The sequence below is a fragment of the Microchirus variegatus genome (genome assembly GCF_963457635.1).
Source record: "Microchirus variegatus genome assembly, chromosome: 18".
Classification (NCBI taxonomy): domain Eukaryota; kingdom Metazoa; phylum Chordata; class Actinopteri; order Pleuronectiformes; family Soleidae; genus Microchirus; species Microchirus variegatus.
Window position 1 is genome coordinate 2068959 of NC_139819.1, and position 23038 is coordinate 2091996.

Below are 23038 nucleotides of genomic sequence, written 5' to 3' on the forward strand. Positions count from 1 at the left end.
CGACGTCACGTGCCCTATGACGTCATCAGCTGTAAATAATAATGATGTCTGACGTTTTGCTTTGTTATAATAATGTATGTGTTCCTCATTAAAATGCTCTTATCGCTATACATGCATATTAAAAAATAATAATAATAATTCTTTTAAAAAATAAGTTTTGTTTCGATATGTAGTTCACTAAAATACATATTTAGGATGCAAAATTAATCTATAAGACACAAAAAGAGAGAAAACTGTACTTAAAACATTAGACAAGTTTCTGTATAATTGAATGTTGACAGTGCTAGCTTCAATAATGTGATAAATAAAATCTCATCTGTTAACGTTCTAAAAAAACAAACAAAGTTTAAGCCCTCTGGTGTCGAGTGTTGATATCGAATGATATCGCTAGCACCGCTAAGTTTGTGTTTCCGTTTGTTTGGTGACGTCACTCCCATTTCCGACTTCCGATGTAAATAGAAAGGAAGTTCCAGCAGGCTGTATACAATAATAGGTACAATGCTGCCCTCTACAGTTTGAAGACCATAATCACACACACACAAACACAGGCACATATTATTTTCTCATATTAATTAAGTTCTGGTTTGGCCCATAAAATGTTGAAAAGTATTGATCAAACCTGGAAATGATGTTCACAAATGTCTTGTTTTTGTCCTCAAACCAAAAATGATTCAGTTTTATATTATATGGAGCAAAGGAACCAGAAAGTATTCACATTTAAGAAGCTGAAAAACTATTGAAAAAAAACGATTCATTGCATAATTGTTGGGTCCTTTCTGGGTCGTGAGGTTCTGGTTCAAACACTGAAGGAAAACTGTGAATCAATACAAATACCTTTTATTATAAAACTGTTGGTTTCTACTAATACAACAGAGTATTTATTAAGGCCATATTGAAGAAAAGTAGTATAATAAGAATCAAGAAACATTTCTTCAGTATGACACTCACACTCTGCTGTAAAACAGTCAGAACAGTAAAAAGTCACTCATGATGATAACGTTGTGTAATTTGAATTATTCTTAAATTTGTGATCATAAACGACACAATTTTAAGACCTTTTCTTAAAGTCCAACAAGTGTTTTTTGTGGCTCCTCTTCGCTGCGTCTTCACTGCACGCTGAGGAACCTCCTCTTCTTGGACGTGTGCGTGAACGCGTGGTGACGCCACTCCACGTCCGCCGTGCTCTCGTTTTCCAGAGTGCCAAGTTTGATCATGTACACTGAGGAGGAGGAGGAGGAGGAGGAGGAGGAGGAGGAGGAGGAGAACCAGAGAGTGAAACAGACAGACAATTATTGCAGTGATAATTTATTTACATTTAATCTGCAATCTTCACTTTCCTGTTGAAAAAGCCTGTCTAACAAGAGAGCTAAAGACGTGAACATGTTCTTAAGATAGATATTTAAAATGTTACACATTATATATATATATATATATATATATATATATATATATATATTTAAAAGTCTATATTTATATATCTTTTAAAACATCTTTAAAATTTAACATATCTAGCTTTAAAAGTTTACATATTACATCTTTAAATGTCGACATACTATATCTTTAAAATGTTACATATTATGTCTTTAAAATTGTACATATTACATTTTTAAAAGTAATTTAAACTTATTCTAAATGTGCTGGGACACTGTGTGTCTTGGCGCTAAGCTAGGCTAACCAGTCCTGGACCTATTCACTATGAATGGATGAATCTCAAAAGAGCCAAAATGCTTACATTTCATTTCAAACCTCGGCCCTACTTCTGACAACTCAATGTTCCTATGGTCTGTTTTCTTGTAGGTGTGATGTCTGTAAAGAAAAAACACAAAGATATATATATATATATATAAAATATAACGTTATATTGTTACCGTTGTAGCTGTTGTTGTGCGAGACATTTAGCTGGAGGCAGAACTTTGTCCCTGACCTGAAAGAGATGTAATCCTCCTGGTTGGCAAACGTGATCACACGCCTACTGTCCTCCTTTGGCACTGGAAACAGATACTTGAGGATATTGGACACCTGTGTGAGCAGAATTCATTAGGGCGGTAATGCGCGGTGAAGTAAAAGTAGCGGCGGTTTTGTGGTCCGGCCCTCTCTCTCACTCACTCACTCACACAGACACACAATCACTCACTCACTCACTCACTCACCCTCCTGCCGAGCTGCGAAGAGAAGTTGTGAAAAATGAGGTGGGGGTAAGCCTCCGACATGGTGCCGATGTCTGGGACGTCGTGCCTCATCACCACGTTGTAAAGTGTGAAATACGCCGTGGGTCCAAATGGCAAGTGGCTCACGATCAGGCCGTCTGTGAATACAGCAGAACAACAAAAGACTGAAGTCTTGTTTGTGTATTTTATTTAAAGTCTCTACGTAAGTCCTTTCTTACTTACAGTAACTCACTCTCCCACACCAAACCCCATAGAGAAAATCATTGATTTTAACATCACAGAGACACAGGAGTTCACAGGAGTTGTCGATCCACTGCTGCCTCCATCACTAAGTTCAAATGTCTTATTTTGTCACTTCGGCATTTGAAAATCTTTGTACCGATTTACCTCAGTGACACAAAGTGACCACACGAGGCAGCAGTAGACCAGCAGCTCCTGTGTCCCTGTGAGCTAAAATCACTTATTTTTTTCTATGGGGTTTGGTGTGAGGAGAGTGAGTGGTTTACAAACTTTAGTTTTCTGTTGGAAAAGTCTGTCTAACAGTGACATAAAGAGACATTTACCAAAGAAACGCACGATTATTTAAGTGGCTAAAATAATGTTTTGTTTTCTTTAAGTGAGCAGAGGTCAACAGTCATACCTGGCTGTCCTCTGGTTTCATGAATGATGACGAGGTCTGTGACGTTGTTGGCTTTGCAGGCTCTCACCAGCGCAGTGACCTCGTGGTTTCCTCTGTTCATGCGCTGAGCTCCAGGAAACATCAGCTTCACCTCCTGTAAAACACACACAGCTTAAAACACGTCACACCAGTATTTCCCGTTCGTCTCCACTGGTGGATTGTTCAATACGGATACCAACAGGACAACCATGTACTGATATCACTCCATCACAGTCGGTCACCTCTTTTAAACCTCTTTTTTTGTGTTTACAGCAGCTTCTCTGTGACATATTTATGTCATATTTAAGAGTTAAAGATTGACTTTTCTCTTTTTTAGCATCTCAAGTGATTTGGAGAAGATATATGGAGAAGAAGGTGAAGAGGTGAGGAGGCAGGAAGGAAGGTGAAGAGGGAATGAGGAAGTTAAAGAGGTAAGGAGGGAGGAAGGTGAAGAGGTAGGAAGGAAGGGAGGTGAAGAGGTAAGGATGTAGGAAGGAAAGGAGGTGAAGAGGGAAGGATGAAGTTAAAGAGTTAGGTGAAGAGGTGAGGAGGCTAGGAGGGTAAGGAGGTAGGGAGGTGAATAGGTAAGGAGGTAGGAAGGAAGGGAGGTGAGGAGGCAGGAAGGAAGGTGAAGAGGGAAGGCGGATGTTAAAGAGGTAGGTAGGAAGGGAGGTGGAGAGGTAAGGATGTAGGAGGGAAGGAGGTGAAGAGGGAAGGAGGAAGTTAAAGAGTTAGGCGAAGAGGTAAAGGAGGAAGGTAAGGATGTAGGGAGGTGAATAGTTAAGGAGGTAAGGAGGGAAGAAGGTAAAGAGGTAGGTGAAAAGGTAAGGAGGGAGGGAGGTAAAGAGGTAGGTGAAGAGGTAAGGAGGGAGGAAGGTAAGGAGGTAGGGAGGTGAATAGGTAAGGAGGGAAGAAGGTAAAGAGGTAGGTGAAAAGGTAAGGAGGGAGGAAGGTAAAGAGGTAGGTGAAGAGGTAAGGAGGGAGGAAGGTAAGGAGGTAGGGAGGTGAATAGGTAAGAAGGTAGGAAAGAAGGGAGGTGAAGAGGTAAGGAAGGAGGAAGGTGAAGAGGTAAGGAGGTAGGAAGGAAATGGGGTGAAGAGGTATGAAGGAAGAGTGGTGAAGAAGAAAGTAAGGAGGTAGGAAGGAAGAGGGAAGTAACAGGTAAGGAGGGAGTAAGCTAAATATGTAGGTGAGGAGGTAAGGAGGGAGGTGACTAGGTAAGGAGGCAGGAAGGAAAAAAGGATGACGAAGAGGTAAGGAGGTACTGGGGAGGAAGGTGAAGAGATTAGGTGGTGGAAGAGGTAAGGAGGGAGGGAGGTGACTCGGTAAGGAGTAAGGATGTAAGGACTACTTACATCCTTACTCCTTACACACCCCCCAAAGAGAGAGGGGGGAGGGAGGAAGGTAAGATGATCCAACAGGACCTTGGTAGGTACATAAAGATTTAGGTGAGGAAGAATGCGGGTAGGAGGGGTGGGAAGGAGGTGAGTGGGGAAATATAATAACCCTAACACTGAGTATTGGATCATGTTACAAGTTAAATCAAGAGTAAAAATTGTTGAGTCACCACAGAAAAAGAGGTCTGACCTTTGCAAACATCTTGAGTCTGGAGCTCGGGTCTCTGGATGTCGTGACCATGAGTTTGGGATCTTCTACTCCGGCCCATTTATACTCATCGTCCATGTGAGAGCTGACGCCTGCGAGAAACATCAAGAGAAATCATCAAGAGAGACGTTTAGATCAGAGATCAGATCAGATCGCTGTAGATCAGGAGAGAAGATAAACAAAGACACCAGCCTTCTGCTCCTTCATCGTCGTACTCCACCAGTTTCTGCAGCTGCAGAGCTTCTCGACGAACATCGGTGGGTAGAAGAATGTTCTCTGCGAAGATGAAGAACAAACTTAATAAACCGTTAACTAAGTTCTGTGGCAGAAGTCAGGCCTCGTTTACCCGCACGTATTGAATCAAATGTTGATGTTTGATGCTAGCCCACAAGCCTCTAACAGAGTATTCTGACTGTGAACCAGTGGTGAACGTGTCAACATCCTACCATCAAGAGCATTTTTCAGCTTGAGTTTTTTCTCCTCTATTGTCCTCAGTCGGTCTTCTTGTGCCTTCCTGTACAGATACTCCCTCCTCTGTCTCACCTCGCGACGAAGCTGAAAACATCACAACAAAAACAAGCTTTTTGTTCAAGTCATTTTTATCCAGCATTTAAGCAAAAGACAGAATTTATTTCCTCCAGCGTGCATTAAACCACGGATCTTACTGTATTTATTAATTGTTTACAGCCCCGAATCTACAGTGATTTCAACCCATACTGTAGACATTACCATTTAATACCACATTACCATATAATATATAGCGGTTTATCGATTATTAAGCAACTATTGATAGTCAATTAATCAGCTTGAGTGATTTTTCAGCTTCTTAAATGTGAATTATGCGAGTATAAACAAAATAAGACAATTGAGAACACCTCATTTTTCCCAGGTTTGACAAACATCGATCGACATTATTCAACATTTTACGGACCAAACAGGAACTAAAAAATATTCGATTATGAAAATAATCGTTAGTTGCAGCCCTAATATATTATCTCTACATAGTATATTGGTAAATCGTCATATTTTCTAATGAGGAAACGAAAATTAATCTCGATTTAACTTCGTAAACACGTTCACATTAAACACATCACTGTTTATTTCATAAAAAGCGCGGTTGAAGGTAAAATAGCGAAGCTAAGTGTTGCTGTTGTGTTTCTACAGTGTGACTGCTGTTAGCATCAGGGTTAGCATCTGTGAAAACAGCATTTTAATAACACGTATCCACGCTAACTTCGTTAGCAGTGTCAGGCTCGTTAGCTGCTAACGATGCTTCGGTTTCTGTTCGCGCCGGTAAAAGACAACGACAACGTTAAATATTCTCTTTATTTAAAAACACCAAACGTAAACTTACCATGATGTTTGGCGTTAGCTGGTATTTTAGCAGTCGAATGCTACACACATGGAGTAAAGGAGACCGGCAAACAAAACCTCCTCTCATTGGCTAAGCGAGGAGCCAATGAGAGCGCTCGATGCTCGCGGAGCGGCTTTTCAAAATAAAAGCTCCGGATCTCTTTCACGAAAACTGACGATTTTTTTATAGATATAAATGTTTATTATTTTATCCAGATCTGATGACAGATTAGTTACTGTTAAATATCTCCCAATTTCTTGCTTTTTATTTCATCTTATTCTGTAGAAACGCATAGTGACACAGACAGAAATAATAATAAAAACACAATAATAAAAGAAGCACTTTATGAAGAAATAAGTTTGCATTTATTGGACAAACCAAACTTAAGCAAACTCACACAGTGTAAAGATGGAACATGTCATGAGATGAAAATAGATGAAGGGTTTTTGTTCCAAAATATCAGACGTCCGAGTGCAAAATGCAGTATTTTAAAGGGGGCAGTTCATTACGAACACCTGACTAAGACTAGAGCAGTAAATCATGCATAAAATGAAGACGTATGCATGTCGTCATGATTTATATCGGGATTTGGGTCATGATAGTCCCTAATATTTTACATTATTACTCTAGTTTTCCTGTTAAAACAATGTCGCAGGTGCATGTTTTCACAAGGCGTTTGTCATTTTGGAACAAAACTCTTCACATATATTTATATATTTATATACTTTATACATTCTCTCTATTTTTTTTTTTTTACTGTACATTTAAGTCTCATGCTTTGCTTGAAACTGCTTTTCAGCATTTATCCTCAATCACATGACAAAAGACAGGGGGGGAAACAAACAAACAACATCAACAAAACAACAACAACAGTGTACAGTATTCAGGATCAATGCTGCATAATTTAAACTTTGGGAGAAAACAAAATAAATCAAACATAATGTCTTTGTAAACCAACAGCGTCACCGCGAGAGATGGAAACATGTATGAAAACTGTCCGAAAACACACGTTTATTTGTCTTCTAATGTCAGGAAATGTTGTTTTCGTGCGAGCGTGTGGAAGATGCTAAATCCCGACACCAGGTATGAGACAAAAGTGGTGAAAGGTGACGTCAGCGTGTCCACAGTTTACTTAAAGCAGAGGAAACAAACAAAACGAAAGGCTGCGAGATGCATTTTTGGAACAAAACAAACATGAGCGAAAACTTAACCTAGGAATAAAATTAATTGTTGCACTGACAGAGAAATAATAACAAAAACTCCAGAATAATCCTTTATAAGGATGTTGGGGGGGGTTTTTTGGAGGAAAAACACAAACACACAAGACAAAATAATGAAATATTTCACCGCAAACTCTCAACAAGCTTCTAAAAAGGGATTCATGACAAGTTGTTGTTTTTTTCCACATGTACACCTGCTATAAGTCTACGATATGTTAAGAATATGTTTGCAGCTTTATTTTACAGTTTTTTAATAACCACTCAATTTCGTCTGGTCCACTGCTGCCCCGTGTGGTCACTTTGTGTCACTGAGGTCAATCTGAGCGAAGGATTTCGAACACCGAAGTGACCGAACGACACTTTGAACTCACTGACCGAGGCAGCAGTGGATCGACTACTCCTGTGTGCTGTGACGTAAAAATCGCTGATTTTCTCTATGCACTTTGGTGTGGGAGAGTGAGTGGTTTACATACTTCAATTTCCAGCCAGAAAAAAAAAAAAAAGCTGTAACACTCCAGACAAAAAGCAGTAAACATGTTCTTATGATGTCTTAGTCTTAAGAATGTTTATATTTAGTGGCTAAAATTAACGCTCATACAACCACACTGGGGAAAAAACAACAACAAAAAACTGAATTATCCCTTTAAGAGCGATCTCCTGTTTAACTGATAAAAGGACAGGACGTTGATTTCGAAACCCAACAAAGCTTTAAGAACACTTAACAATAATGGTTCATGAAGAGAGAGCGGAACACAGTTCCCTTGTCGTAACCTCTGTGAAGGCAACAGCATGGAGAAAAACATGGAGTGGACTCGTGTGTGGAGCCTGGATTCTGTGGCAAAGAGAGAGAGAAATCGAGGAAGTACAGGAGGAGCGTAGTTTGTGGAAAGCAAAGCAGAGTCAGGTGGCACGAGAGGCCATGTAGGATAGGATTTATGAAAAGTACTTCCAGTATGTGTAAAATCTGCCATAAAGACCCTCAATCACCATTTTTTTTTGTCTTTGTGTCATAGACGGTATTGAGAAATGCGTGCGGTCTTTCTGGTTTCCTGCCCTTTTACGTCACGAGAAGTCGGAAAAGCAAACGAATCTCGGGATAGTTTGAAAATCCACGTTCCTCACACAGGAGCGCGAGCTTGGAAATTTTTGAGTTCCGACAACAAATGGAAAGCAGCAAAACTGATATCCACCAGGGGGCAACCCCGTTGTATTTTTTTTTAAATGCAAGTCCATGTGAAAGTTAGCTTCAACGTTTTCTTAAGTGTGAAACCTGATTTTGCAAATCTTTCACAATAAGAGTCTCGTTGACAAAAAGGATAAGAATTTACGTACGTAAAACACTAAATTGCGACACTATGATTAAAAATGTGCGATATGGCTATTAATAATGTGTTTGAGTTTGACCTCCGCTGCCACCCACTGGCTTTGTTCCGCACTGCATCTCAGGTGATATTTTGATTTCTTGGGGGCATTTGCGTCACAACAGTTTCCCAAAGACTGGGTGGGGACCCACAAATGGGTCACAGGAAATTGTTTTGGGCCCCCAAACAAATTTGCATGTACATTCCTTCGTAAAATTGACCTTTAATTGATTCACCAATACATGTCTTGAAAAAGATTTGTTAACCGATTCAAAATCATATCCTTTTTTTAAGGTGAATTAGGCGCTTTTTTGTGACTTAGGACACGATAGTTTGGGTCCACGTAGACAGAGCTTGGGAAACATTGGACACTGGGCAAAATGATTCAATAACAATAATTAAAAACATAATTTTCTTTAATAGCAATGTAACAAAAAGTTCAATATCTGCATAATAAATATGACGCTGATGCTTTGCACATGTTTTATGTCAGACGTTTCTTTAAAAAAAGCTAAAACCCACAAGTCAACCGTTAATCATCAGAGATTCATCGTGATAAATTCATATCGACACGGTGGTATTTTCCTGTTGCGCTGCTTAAAAGTTGGTCAAACTGAGAGGAAACTCGGTGTGGACGAAGAGAAAAGCGACAGAGAAAATTAAACTGGCTTCGTGCGGACGAAAAAAGTGGGACGACTTAAATTTCAGAGACGCTAATCTGGAGAAAGACGTTTGGGCAAACACGCAAGAAACGAAAGAAAACGAAACAAAACAAACTAACACTATTAATGATTCAGTCGTCACTTTGAGCATGCTCTCAATTATTACACCAACCACACAAACATTCAGTCTCACTGGTCACACTATTTACAGCAGCTGTTTTTGGAGTGGAACCACTTGTCGCGTGTATCAAATCAAATCAAAGGAAAGGAAAAAAATTACAAAGAGTACAAAGAACCAAACGTCTCAAAGCTGCTTTTCCACCGCAAGGTACCAGGAACGTCCAAGTACCAGAAACCTTTTTCAGGGACCTCGGGGTCTGTTTCTGTAAACATGAAGGAGATTCAGGCTGCGATGATGTAAAACAAAGCCAAAAAAATCTGGCTATCTGGTACTTCCATTTAGTTCAATTTCAAGCTACAGTCGCTAGTTCCAGGTCCTGGTTCCTGCAGTGGACACATGTGGTTCCAGGTAGAGTTCCTAGTTCCTGGTACTAGTTCCTTTGGAAGAAATGCAACTAGTTCCTGGTACTAGTTCCTGCAATGGAAACCCCAAAAAAATCATGGTACGGCCACTGGTTCAAGGTCCTGGTTCCTGCAGTGGAAGCATGTGGTTCCAGGTACAGTTCCGAATTCCTGGTACTAGTTCCTTTGAAAGAAAGGTACCAAGTTCCAGGTACTAGTGGAAGCAACATGGTTCCATCTACCATTTCTAGTTCCAGGTACTAGTTCCTGGAGTGGAAACAAACATGGTTCCATCTACCGTTCCTAGTTCCTGGTACTAGTTATTTTGGAAAAATGCAACTGGTTCCAGGTCCTGGTTCCTGCAGTGGAAACATGTTGTTCCAGGTAAAGTTCCGAGTTCCTGGTACTAGTTCCTTTGAAAGAAAGGTACCAAGTTCCAGGTACTAGTTCCTGCCATGAAAACAGACATGGTTCCAGCTACAGTTCCTAGTTCCAGGTACTAGTTCCTGGAGTGGAAACAAACATGGTTCCATCTACAGTTCCTAGTTCCTGGTACTAGGTCCTGGAGTGGAAGCAAACATGTTTCCATCTACAGTTCCTGGTACTAGTACCTTTTGGAAGAAATGCACCGAGTTCATGGTACTAGTCCCTGCGGTGGAAACGCATAGTTCCAGCTACAACCCACACACGGTTCCAGGTACAGTCACTAGTTCCTGGTACAAGATTTTTTTTTGTTGCGGTGGAAACGCATCTTCCACGGTATTTGACGCTGTAGCTCGTTACAGTACTCGCGGGTGTCTGCTGTTTCTTAGTGAATTGGACTGGAAGTGAGAGCAGCAGCAGTAGTAGTAGTAGTAGTAGTAGTAGTAGTGCAGATGGAGAAGAGTCAGTTAGAAGGAACATACAAAGTCCTCGGTGTTTTACCTGGGTGTCGTCGGTAGCCTTGCGTATTGCGTATGGCTTGGAGATGCTGCTTTTATGCACATACAAGGTCAAGGAAACCAGGAGTCTCAGAAGGACGGTGTCCGCTCGCTGCCACGTGGTGGCGCCACTTCCTGACAGAACAAAAAAAAAACAACCTTTTATAGTTCCTCATAATCGCCGTCATCCATTTTAACCAATCCCGCTCCGCCTCCGCCTAAAAAGTCCTCCAGTTCGTCCACGTCTGTTTTCTTGGTGCGGGATTTCTTCTTCTTCTTCTCTTTGTCGTCTCCCGCAGCTGCAGCTGCAGCTGCAGCAGGAGCAGCGTCGTCTTTTTCTTTCTTCTTGTGTTTGTGTTTCTTCTTGCTTTTGTCGTCCTCCTGAAAGAGACGAGACAAGATTTCGGTTTTTATTTATTGACATTTCACAACGTTTTTGCGGCATGAAATCTGAGCAGCAGATGCTTCACCTCTTTGCTCTTCTTCTTCTTTTTCTTCTTGTCTTTAGAGTGTTTGCTTTCTTTCTCTGCGAGAGGAAAAAGAGTGGAAATCAGCAACAAAATGCAACTTTCAAAACAGGCTCCGTCAGGCAAAACTATCAGACCTGACAGAGGGAGCGTTTGTGTGTATACAGCTGCATTATCGTCATCCAAATGTATTTCCATAGCACATTTAAAAACAACGGAGATGACCGAAGTGCTGTACATAGCATAAATACACTACCGTTAAAAAGTTTGGGGTCAACTATATATTTTTTTTGCGTTTTCCATGAAAAGTCACACTTTTATTTGTCAAAAGAGTTGCAAAATGAATGGAAAATATAGTAAAGACATTGACAAGATGAGAAATAATGATTTTTATTCAAAATAAAGAACCAGCAAAACTGTTTTCAGCTGTGCTAACATCATTGCACAAGGGTTTTCTAATCATCCAATAGTCTTCTAACGCGATTAGCAAACACAATGTACAATTAGAACACTGGAAATGGGCCTCTATACACCTATGTACATATTCCATTAAAAACCAGACGTTTGCAGCTAGAATAGTCGTTTACCACATTAACAATGTATAAAGTGTATTTCTGATTCATTTAATGTTATATTCATTGAAAAAAAGAGCTTTTCCTTCAAAAAAATAAGGACATTTCTAGGAGACTGCAAACTTCTGAACGGTAGTGTACATAAACGTAAACAAAAAGTGAATAAAGGTCGAAAAGACTTGCCTTCCTGCTCGTCGCTGCTCTCCTTGGCCGCAGGAGCCTCCTCCTGGAAGCCGAGGCCAAACAGGTCGGTGTCGTCCTTCTGCTTGAAGGAGATCACAGTGGGCTTCAGAGGCTCCGACGCTTTGACCAACCGCGCGTCGTCGTCCGAGAGATCGGACAGAAGCTCGTCCCTGAATGGAAACGAATCCTGCGGGGGGGGGAACGAGGCAGGACGGAAAACGTTAGAGCAGAACTGGTGGCTTTCACAGTCTTCTGTATGACTTCTCTATATTACCTTTACTATTTTCGGTGCGTGCGATACTTCAGACTCAAAGTCGGGGTCGTCCATGACAAACGAGAGCATCTGCTGAGCCACGGGAGTCTCTGTGTCGGTGTCAGAGTCGTCAGCTTTGGTCTTCTTCTTGCCTTGGTGTCGGCTCGGCGGAGCTGCGGCTGGGATCAAAGTGAGGGAGACGGGCGCGGCGGAGTTCAGGCCTCTGCTGAGCTCTGGAGCTTTAGACGACGATACCTTTGGTTTGGTGGCGTGAATCACGGGCCTGAAAGGAGAGTGGTGGTGGTTTTAAAATGATATCGACATATCGATAAATGCGGTTAAAATAGGATTACATGAAACTATCAGGTTGTTTTTGTGATTATTGCGACCAAAAATGGCTGATTTTAATTTTTTTTACCATTGTGAGGATATCGTTTAAATATTAGGATATTAAGAACTAATCAAAGTGAAAGTAATTAAACTAGTTAAATGACGGGGATTAGGGACACAACTCGTGATTATGTCACTGGAGTCGGGAGAAAAACAGATTTTTGTAACTTCATGCCAAACGACGCTTTCCAGTGGTTTGAATTGGGATTGCAGTACCTATATTAAACACTAATGGCCGCAGTTTCACATATTAATCAGCGTGCATGTGTCACCCGTTCCAAAAGTGCTTTACGAGAAATTATAAAACATACAATAATAAAAAACCCACAATATAAATCAGTAAAAGAGTCAGAAAACATACATTAAGAGCAGAGGGAAAGTGTCACTGTGATACGAGGTATTAAAAAGGTTCCAAAGCTTTGGTGCAACAACAGCAAAGGAACTCTTTGCAGTCGGTGAGAGAGGACTTACGCTTTGAGCTCAGGTTCACTCAGGTCCAGGTCTTGGTCCAGAGCGATGGTGAGAGCTGCAGATGCTTTCTTTTTCTTCTTCTCCTCGTCCTCCTCCTCCTCTTCGTCACTGGTCAGAGTGACGTCTTTACTGGGACGCAGAGTCTTGGGCTGCGGGAGGTTCGGCTCCGTGTCGTCGGGGTCCAGCTCGTCCTGGAAATGAGACACCATCGGGTTTCCTCTGTCCTCGTCGCTGGAGCAGAGACGGAGAAAGAAATGTCAACTATTCTGATAAAGGATCCATCCGTTTGACTTTTTTCTGATTTTCCGCATCTTACAGCTTCAATGTTCTTAAAATGTCTCGTTTTTGTCCACAAACCGCAATTATTCAGTTTTAACGACTTCTTTTTTTTATATATATGGGGCAAAGAAACCAGAAAAAGCAAACAGGGTCAAAAAATATTCCCAGTTTTAAACAGTTAAACAGCTAATTTCCAAGATTTATAAACATAACCTGAGAAGAAGTTGAAAAATCTGAGAAACTTCATCTTTGTACCCGAGATTAATCTAACGGTTTTCTCCTTTAACTGATTAACTGCTCTGTTTGATGAAGGCGTGTATGGAAAGCAAGCAGGGTCAAAACATATTCCCAGTTTTAAAACAGTAAAACGGCTAATTTTCCAAGATTTATAAACAAAAACATAATCTAATAAATGAAAATGGACAATGGAGAGGACTCCTTTCTCACCTGTCGCTGTCCACGGCTGGGCCGGGTTGAGACACCTTTGTCCTCGAAGGCAGACTGTCCTCCAAGAAACTCTTGTCCAGTCTCTCGTCCGGGACAAAATCGTCCACGCTGTGAACCTGAGCAGGAAACGCTGACGCTGCAGCAGAATCCTCTGAGGACAAGAAATCATTGATCGATCTGTCAATTATTATTAGTTCTTGGTGCACAAATTGTGAGACAATAGTAAGGAAACTAAAATCTTTTACTCCTAAGACACCGTACAAATTCTCTAAATGATTATATTTGACATATTTGAAGATTTAATCTCAGGAATCACCAAAATATTCATGACAATCAGTCCAATTTGTTTAATATTCTTTTTTGTAGGGCAGGAATAACAACATTTTATTGCACTGACACAAAGTTCGATGGTGAACAAACGGCGACTGACCTGACGCAGGACCAGGAGCATCAGAAGCAGGTGACGAACCAAACCAGCGGGACATGAAGCCGCGTTTCTGAGGAGCCGCTGCTCCCGACGCCTGATGGTGTTCTGGAGACTGAACCGTCTGCAGCTTTAACTCGGCGGTGGGCGAAGCCGCCGCGCTCACCGTCGCCGCGGGAGGCGCAGGCGCAGTCGGCGGCGGCGGCGGCGGAGGAGACGACACGGACGCGGACGCAGACGGCGACTGCGGAAGCATCTGCGTGAGGATCGGAGGCTGAGGGGTGCTGGGGCTGGAGCTGCCGGTGGACGCACCGCTGGGGGGGACGATGGGGGACTGAGAGCCGGAGGAGGAGCCGTTGGCTGGACCGGGAGAACCGTAGCTGGTCTTGCGCGTCTCCAAGTTCTCTATGAAACTGCAGGAAGCACACATTGGTCGTTCCTGTGCAACTCTAAACATCTGTAGATGAAAGAAAAACGGATCTCACATGTCGTAGTTCTGATCCTCCGTCTCCTGCTGGACACAGAGCTCCTCCAGGGTGGCGTCCATGTCCAACTGGTTGGTCTCCAGCTGCCTCAGGAGGGTCTCCCTCTGCGCAAAAAACATCACATGAATAACTGTACTCGGAGCTTCATGTTCATATATTCAACCAAAAACAACAAACGTTCAAATCATCGTCAAATGAGTCAAATATCAGCTCCACACGACTCGGCGAGGCGAGAGAAGCACGCGGCGCGAGTAAAGCCAGACATCTTCATGCAACAGCAGCAATATGAGCAGTATGAATGAAAACAGAGGATTCTACTGTTATACAAATACATATATATACACACACGTATATATATATATATATATATATAAATATATACGTATATATATACGTATATATATACATATATATACATACACATATATATATACATACACATATATATATACATATACACATATATATATACACATATACACATATATATATACACATATACACATATATATATACACATATATATACATATATATACACATATATATATACACACATATATACATACACACATATATACACATTATACATACACATATACATATACATATACATATACATACACATATACATATACATATACATATACATATACATATACATATACATATATAGTAGATTCTGAAGTTCTGTAATGGACAACTTGCTTGTTTGAGTGCCTTGTAGTTTAGTGTAATAACTTTTCTGGCTTTCATTGAAACATCAATATTTTATGAAAAATAAAAATGGGAGGAAGACTTATAACGAAGAAAAATAGCATAAATAATCCAGTGTCCAGGCACTCGAGATGGTTTGCAAAAAAAATAAAAGGTGTTTAATTTACAGGACTACACTCTGAAGAAGACCACGCTGATATATGTTGGTGCGTTAATGTTTGTAGCACCCGTAAATTAGGACTTTTATTTTTTCCAAACCATCTTGAGTGCATGGAACCTGGATTATTTATGACATTTTTGTTTATAAATATCTCCCCCACCACTTTTTTAGTCTGTTAACGGGATCATACAGTGAAATAAACAAAACTGTGTCGTCGTATCAGTAACCTGGTGTATTTAAACACACAATAGAGTTTGGAAAAACTAGATTAAAAACTTGAATTATAATGGAAGACAAACAAACCTGGAGCTGCAGGAAGGGGATGTTGAAAAACCTGTGCAGATACTTGAGCCCAAAGCCGTTCTTCATGGAGGATTCAGCGTAGTGGATGTAAGAAGATCCCATTGGTCTGTGAAACACCAGAATATCATCAATGTTCCTCATTCACTATTATTATCTAGACTGGAAATGACACGTCACAGAGGCAGTTTTTGAGTTCTACGAAGGAGCAGAACGTCGACGGGTCTCTACCTGTTGAGTCCAGCGATCAGGTCTCTGATGTCATCGGGGAGGATGACCCGATGTTCGCCCATGTCTCTGTGGTTCCCCAACACACACACGGGAACATGGGTGGGAACTTTGGGCAGCTCCCTCAGGATGTAGCTAAATGTCCTTTAAAAACACACAAAAAAACCATCATATAGATTAAAAAATAACAAGAAATAGAAATATTTCAACTGATTAGAATGGATTTAAAAGAATTTAATGAAAGTTTACTTCAGTGCAGTGTCATTACAAATTAAAAGCAGCTTAAAATAATGCAGAAATTAACAATTAAATATTAAAAATAAGGTTTTGTAGTCAGAACTTCCATCAGAAATTCCAAAATCAAATAAATTGGATTTTCCAACTGGGAAACATTTACAGTTTTTATATATATTTTGTTTTTGTAAACTTGCCTGTGGCTGTTTTGTCTGTATTTTATTACATTAATCAATTTTAATAATGATGTTCTCAAAAGATTAATTTAATATTCAAATAGCAGCCCTACTTCTAATATTCTTCTTATAATTAGGCACAAACTAAATATCAACTAAATTAATTCGGTCAAAAATTTACTTTAGGGTGAAAAAAAAAATCAACTTTAATCAACATTTATCAAAATACAAGGAACCATGTTAAAAATGTCTCTGTAATTTGTTATAACTGTAATAATTGACCAACGTGAAAATCATTATTATTCTTTAAATATCTTATAACAGTAAATATTGGTTTTATATGGTATGGTATAAATACACTAAATTCTCATAAATGCATAATTGATAAAATATCGTTTAGTTTAGTTTTTGTGGGTTAAATGGGTTAATCTGACAGTTTGCATACTTTAAACTATCCTTAATCTGTCGTCCTCTACTCTGTCCCCCTTTTTCATTAAACTAGATTTACAGAAAGAATCTCCATCTTTTCCCTCGGGATTCCTTTAAACTGGAACATCTTTCAGGATTTTCCTCTCCTTTGAAGCCGGAGAATAAATCCACCAGCTGCAGTGAAGCTCTCGGCTTCACAGCCGCCGAAACCTAATCTGTTCATGCATATATTCATGTCAGCACCGGAGCTCGCACACACACGCACAACCACACATACACGCAGACGCACACACACACACGCGACTCTTACCACTGCTTAGTGATGTCAAACATCATGATCACTCCGTTGCAGTTCTTGTACACGTCCAGGAATTCTGCGTCCAGAGCCACTTCGTCAGACTGCAACACACGTCAACACACGTTAAAGCATAAACAAAACATAAACTGGTCTTTTTTTAATATATATTTTACTGCTTTTATGTGCATTTCCTTTAAATATTGTGTCCTCGTTTATTTCATTATGTCGTTTTAAACACATTAAACACTGATTTTAATGCTTTTTCTTAAAACCTTTACTCTTCTTAAACTTTTAAAATATGTTTTCTCAAGGATTGCAATCTTTCAACTTTGTGCCTATTTCTTACAATTCTCCCGTTCTGTGCGTGTTTAATTTAAATGTGTGGCTTTTCAACGTCAGCACCGATCGCCCCTGAGCGGAATTTAAATTAATTTTAAGGAGACAGAGAAGAGCGTTCTCTTCACGGATGCAGCTGCTCCCGTTTGTGTTCTTTTCTCTGTTTTTATGATGCTAATTTTAAGCGAAGCGATTTTCTTACCTGGTTAAATAAAGGAGCGATATATATATACAGTATAATGCTTCTGTACTGCAGAGGTGTCAAACTCAGGGTCCGTGGACCACATGCGGCCCTCCATATGATTGCACACGGCCCGCTACTTAATATGGTATGTACACATATATATGTAAACATATGTACATACATATATATGTACACATATATACATACATATATATATATATACGTATACATGTACATGTACGTACATATACATGTATACATATGTACGTACATATATATATGTATACATATGTGGATACATATATATGTACATACATACATATGTACATATATATGTATATACATACATACATATACATATACATACATACATATACATATACATATATATATATATATATATATATATATATATATATATATATATATATATATACATACATTAGTAATAAATTAATTGAGCATATATATATATTTTGAACTATACATCAACACAGACATTTATTTTGAAATTCTGTAATTGGAGAACATGTCTCGTGTAGTCTTAGCTTTTGTTTACATGCTTTAAATATATAATTTCAGCTGTAATATCATCAATTTCAACATGGCAAATTTGATTAAAGTTTAATCTAGTAAAAGATTAAAAACTATCCTTTAGGATTATATACAGGAATGTTTATTACTATGCTTAGTCCAAAAAATAACTCCGATATGACCGTCTTTGGTTAATTCCATTACTGACCCACATACTTTAAATAAGCCTATTTCTCTTTTTTGTTTTTGCTCCCCTGAACACATGACAGTCATGTGATAGTCACCTCTTGGGGCTCGTTCTCCAGTTTCAAGTTCTCTCCTCGTCTTTTGCCTTTTCCTGAAACAACAACGGAATTAAAAGCATCGTAACAGCAACTTTGTTTATCGTAGGTGTTTCTCTCTGCGGGGGAGTAAAAGCAGAGCAGGCCAGCACACACACACACACACGCACACACACACACTGCAGCGTCATTTCATCACACTCTCAGTTGTTACTCGCCAACACCTCACACTGTGCACACACACACACTCGAGCTCAGACCGGCTAACGTGTCCACCGCACAGCAAAGGTGGGAACAGGCAAAACCTTGAGTGTATTGACACTGAGATAAGAGTGGAAAGAGCTAGGCCACGCCCACTGCACACACACACACACACAGGTGAGTTTACGGTCTACACACACTATCGTGACGCACCTTCAGGAAGAGGGTATTTTTGGCCTGAGATGAGTTTGAGAGAGACGTGGAAAAAACAACAAAAAAAAGACAAACATCAAACATCAACACTGAGGACAGAACACACACAAACACACAGGCAGTCATGAAATGATCAGATGATGGCAAATACCGACATTGAGCTTCTTAAAAGGTCCAGTGTGTCACATGTAGGAGGTTTTTCATCGCCATAAGTTTGTAAAAGTGTATCACATCTTTACAATAAAACTTTCGTTTTTTGTAGCTTTAGTAAAAGCCATTTAAATGCACTTTCTTTATGGCGTCTGCCATTTACAGTCTCCCCATTAGATGTCACTAATTCTTACTAGAGGTGGTTTCCAGCTAAATATGCTGCTCCATTTTGGTATTAATGCATGCCAATGCAAGATAATCCAATTCATTATTGTATTGTTGCCATTACAATTGCTAATACTTAACACACTGGTCCTTTAAAGTGAGGTCAGTCCGGGTAGAACGTCTCCACGCTCACCTTTGTCGACCACGTCCCAGACCTCGACCTTCACCACGTCGTCTGTAGCTGAGAGGGAAAAAGAAAGCGTGTTTTTTAATAATTTATGCCACAGAGCAAAAAACTAAACAACCTTAACTACAAAGGCAGTTGAGTAAAGCTAAGGCCCAGGCCACACTGCATTGTGTCGTCCTCTGAGGATCAAGGAAACAGGCCCGTGGCTGAAAGCCTTAAATTTGAAGAAGCCACTGAAGTGTCTCTTTGCTGAAAATAAACCTGCAGACGATCGTCCAGGACCAGAGGAGGATCTATGCTTTGAAATCTACGCGATGAGCAACAGACACAAATATCCTCATATGACGTCACGTCCTCATGTCGTCGTCCTCCCTCCCACTCGCGCTTTTCCACGATGCCGTTACAGCTCAACTCGACTCGGTTTGGCATCGTTTCCCATCACTATAGTACGTCCTCGGTGTGGGCTGAGTCGACTATTGTGACGTTGTAATTATAAGCGACATAAACGAGTGACTTGTAACCGAATCATTAGAATCGGTTCCTTAAAAAGGAGGAGGAAAAAAAACGCATCCCCAGGAAGTGGAAGAGTACACAGTACTGTGAAAAAGTCTTAGCCACTAGCTTTGTTGTTTGAGCAAAATTATAAAGCCATATTTTCCCATGTTTATCTTCAGTAGCAACACTGTTCACTCTGTGTCCATCGACATATAGAATACTTTATATACCAGACAATATCTCTGGCTTCTTCACTGGCTGGTTTCATCAAAAGTGAAGATCGATAGATAAATAAACGCAGCTGCAGATGTGCTACCATAAGCAGTGTGGCCCGGGCATAATCTAGACCCAGAAACTAAACACACTAAAAGAACTGAAGACACAAACCTACACACACACACCAACTTCTAAAAATACTTTAGCTGGAGCCAAAACCAATTGTCTTTCTTTGTCTTTTTTTTTTTACCTTGATATGGAGCCACTAAAATAAATCACCAAGGCACAAAAAAATCAGATGTCAAACACAAACCAGAATAGAAAACAAAGCAGTGAGGAGATCAAACAAAACAAAAACCATGATCTTCAATGTGTCGTCGTCGCTTACTTTTGTAATTCCAGTGGATACTCGTGACTTGGATCTCCTGAGTGGGTATGTAGTCCTCCGCAAACTTCTTCCCCTGCAGTCGATGCCATAAAGTACTTTTCCCAGTGTTTCTATCACCACGGATGACTATTTTCACTGGGGAGAGACAAATGTTAACACATGCATGTTTCTTTTGACATTTTTGAGTGAAAAATGCCGACTTTTTCCCCGGATTACTCACTGTTATACTGAACTCCTTTGGCGAAACGCCTCTGCAAACTCTGGTTCATGGACTGCAGGCCAGCGGGAATATTCTTATCCCGCAGCTGACCTGGCTCCGACCCCACCAGCTTCTTCAGCGCTGAAAACATCTTCACGGCCGTGTGCAGAAACGACCGACTGTACAGTGGTGGAACAACTCCCTGATGATTTGTCTCACAGTGGCTGAGGGAAAATCGGACCAACGCGGCACAGAAATTTACGGCTCCATGCTCAAGAGCAAATGTGACGCCAAATTATTAACCGCTGACCCTGAATGGAGTGGTTGTTTTTTTTTCCTGATCCTGAGCGGTTGTTCATACGTGCCAGTCAGTGGTGGAGGTCACTACCATTTTGTTTGAGGCATAATCTGAAAAAAAAAGAGTATATAAATCGGGATTAACAATGATCACTGGATTTAAAAAAAAAAAAATGACTTATTGTATTCATTAAATCTTTCCACTCTGGCAGTAAGTTTTTAGTAAGTGATTTCATTCAAATTCAATTCAAATGAACAAGGTTTCGTTTTGCCGGGTTCATTGAATGCATCTCCTTAGCTGGAAATGACAATGTCCTCAAATGTCTTGTTTTGTCCACAAACCGGACAAAAATATTTCAGCTTTAACTATTTCTTTGTAACATGGAGCAAAGAAACCAAAAAATATATTAACTAAGCCAAAAATATTCAATATGAAAAAATGGAAACAAACGAATTCATTCATTCATCCGTCTTCTGCCGCACTATGCTCCACATGAGGGTCACAGCGGATGCAGGCATTTGCAAAATTTGAGGCAGATTCAAGATTCCTTCAGTTGTCATTGTAAGAACGCTACAACAACATTGCACATTATTGCACACGGTTGATCAGAACAATCGTCAATCGGAGTTTAGGGATTTGCTGTCGACTTCTTTGCATCGCGAACCCGAATCAATGCTCCTTTGAGGTTGTTGACCATCATGCTAACAAAACAACACATAACGAGGGTCACATTTGGGTCAGTTCAATCAATCAATTTATTGACCAAATAATTGATCCCTTAATCAATTAAATAATCAGCAGATTATTTGACTGACTGTTAATAGATCGGTCCTTAAAGCTATCATAATATATTATATTTTCCTTGGGTCATGCAAAACAAATAACAACATGTATGTTGACCGTCCAACCGTCTACCTCTTATTGACATTATGACTAAGGCAGCTATTACTGGATATTTAAAGATAATTAAACAATTACTCAATAAAATTGCTATTCTGGTAATAAATTAATAGGTGTAGGTGCTTCTTAGAAGTGAATTGTTCACAGTTTTTTGCGAAAAAACCTTTAAACTACATAATAAAACCAAGCCATTTGAGAACATCAAGAATTCAAGGTTTAGGAAACAAAGATCACAATATTTCTCAGACTTTCTTATTGGCTTATTATGTAAACGGTCATTGGTCGTGGTTCTGAGACGTGACACGAGTACAAACGTGACAGAACATCTCTGAAACCAGCGGAGCGGTTTGACAGAACAGTGTTTGTTTTAGTGCGTTTAAATAGAGACATCTCTGCTGGTCAAACACTGCTGCTCATTCATTTGCTTTTTTCAGAGTGAGATGCTGAGCTCTACGACAATAACTAAAGGGCTGCATGTGATGATGTGGTCAGGTGACATCATCATGCAGCACGTCCATACGAACACACTCCAACTTTGCAGTGTGCCTCGGATGTAAATACATGGGAATAATGGAGCCATATTAGCAACAACAAAGATTTAAGAAAGACGGTACCACTGTCCACATCTTTCAATGTTTTGATGCCAACACTATCATCATCATCATTATTATTACTTTATATTATTATATAATTATTATTATAATAATATGTGTGTCTATGTTGCGCTGAAGAAGAAACAACTAGAGAAGAATACACATTTTAAAGCCAACACGGTGAAATTTCCCTTTAACCATATCCACCTAGCATAAACTAAACATGCTAACAGCGCTACGCAAATGCGTTAGCGGTTTAAAAAACACACACAACAGCAGCTAATTAAATATAAATACTACGGCAAAGGACAATAACGTGTACGTGAATGTGTTCTCCTGGTGATGGTCGATCCCCGTTAGTGACCTGCTGCTGCTGCCGCCGCCGTGTTTGTTTCACAGGTAACGTTATCCTCCGGCTCTCTGTTACAGCTAGCACGGCTAACAGAGCAGCTACTAAAGCTAGCTCTCCAGCCGATATTAGCCCATGTTCTTTTTCTATTTCTTCTTCTGCGTGACATTAGCGACAGATGAACACTCACCGTTATTTGGAGAGAAATGAAGCCGCAGTGCCGACATCTTTTTCCCCCTCCTCAGAGCATCTCTGTCACGGCTCCATCCACGCAGACGTGCAGCGGCGACATTCCTTCAGGGGAAGAAAAAAAAAGCTGCTGCCAACCGAGCAGGAGTAAAAGTGAAGCGTCATGCAAAAAATGATT

General features: G+C 40.1%; 2 protein-coding genes across 2 annotated transcripts; both read right to left on the reverse strand.

Annotated features, from left to right (window-relative positions):
• Positions 1-812: 812 nt before the first annotated feature.
• Positions 813-5867, reverse strand: imp4 (IMP U3 small nucleolar ribonucleoprotein 4). The gene is made up of 9 exons (XM_083905337.1): positions 5786-5867; positions 4878-4986; positions 4624-4707; positions 4414-4523; positions 2809-2941; positions 2151-2305; positions 1925-2019; positions 1733-1806; positions 813-1219 (listed from the first exon to the last, which is right to left on the reverse strand). Exons 1-9 carry the CDS (start codon positions 5786-5788, stop codon positions 1107-1109), a joined length of 876 nt encoding a protein of 291 aa, XP_083761463.1. The 5' UTR covers positions 5789-5867; the 3' UTR covers positions 813-1106.
• A 1719-nt stretch (positions 5868-7586) lies between these two features.
• Positions 7587-20846, reverse strand: rabl6b (RAB, member RAS oncogene family-like 6b). The gene is made up of 18 exons (XM_083905223.1): positions 20553-20846; positions 20333-20467; positions 20195-20209; positions 19240-19287; positions 18732-18755; positions 18321-18373; positions 16995-17083; positions 15849-15989; positions 15621-15726; positions 14442-14545; positions 13963-14369; positions 13533-13683; positions 12807-13037; positions 11967-12228; positions 11693-11879; positions 10941-10996; positions 10475-10851; positions 7587-7837 (listed from the first exon to the last, which is right to left on the reverse strand). Exons 1-17 carry the CDS (start codon positions 20680-20682, stop codon positions 10633-10635), a joined length of 2358 nt encoding a protein of 785 aa, XP_083761349.1. The 5' UTR covers positions 20683-20846; the 3' UTR covers positions 7587-7837; positions 10475-10632.
• Between the last annotated feature and the right edge of the window lie 2192 nt (positions 20847-23038).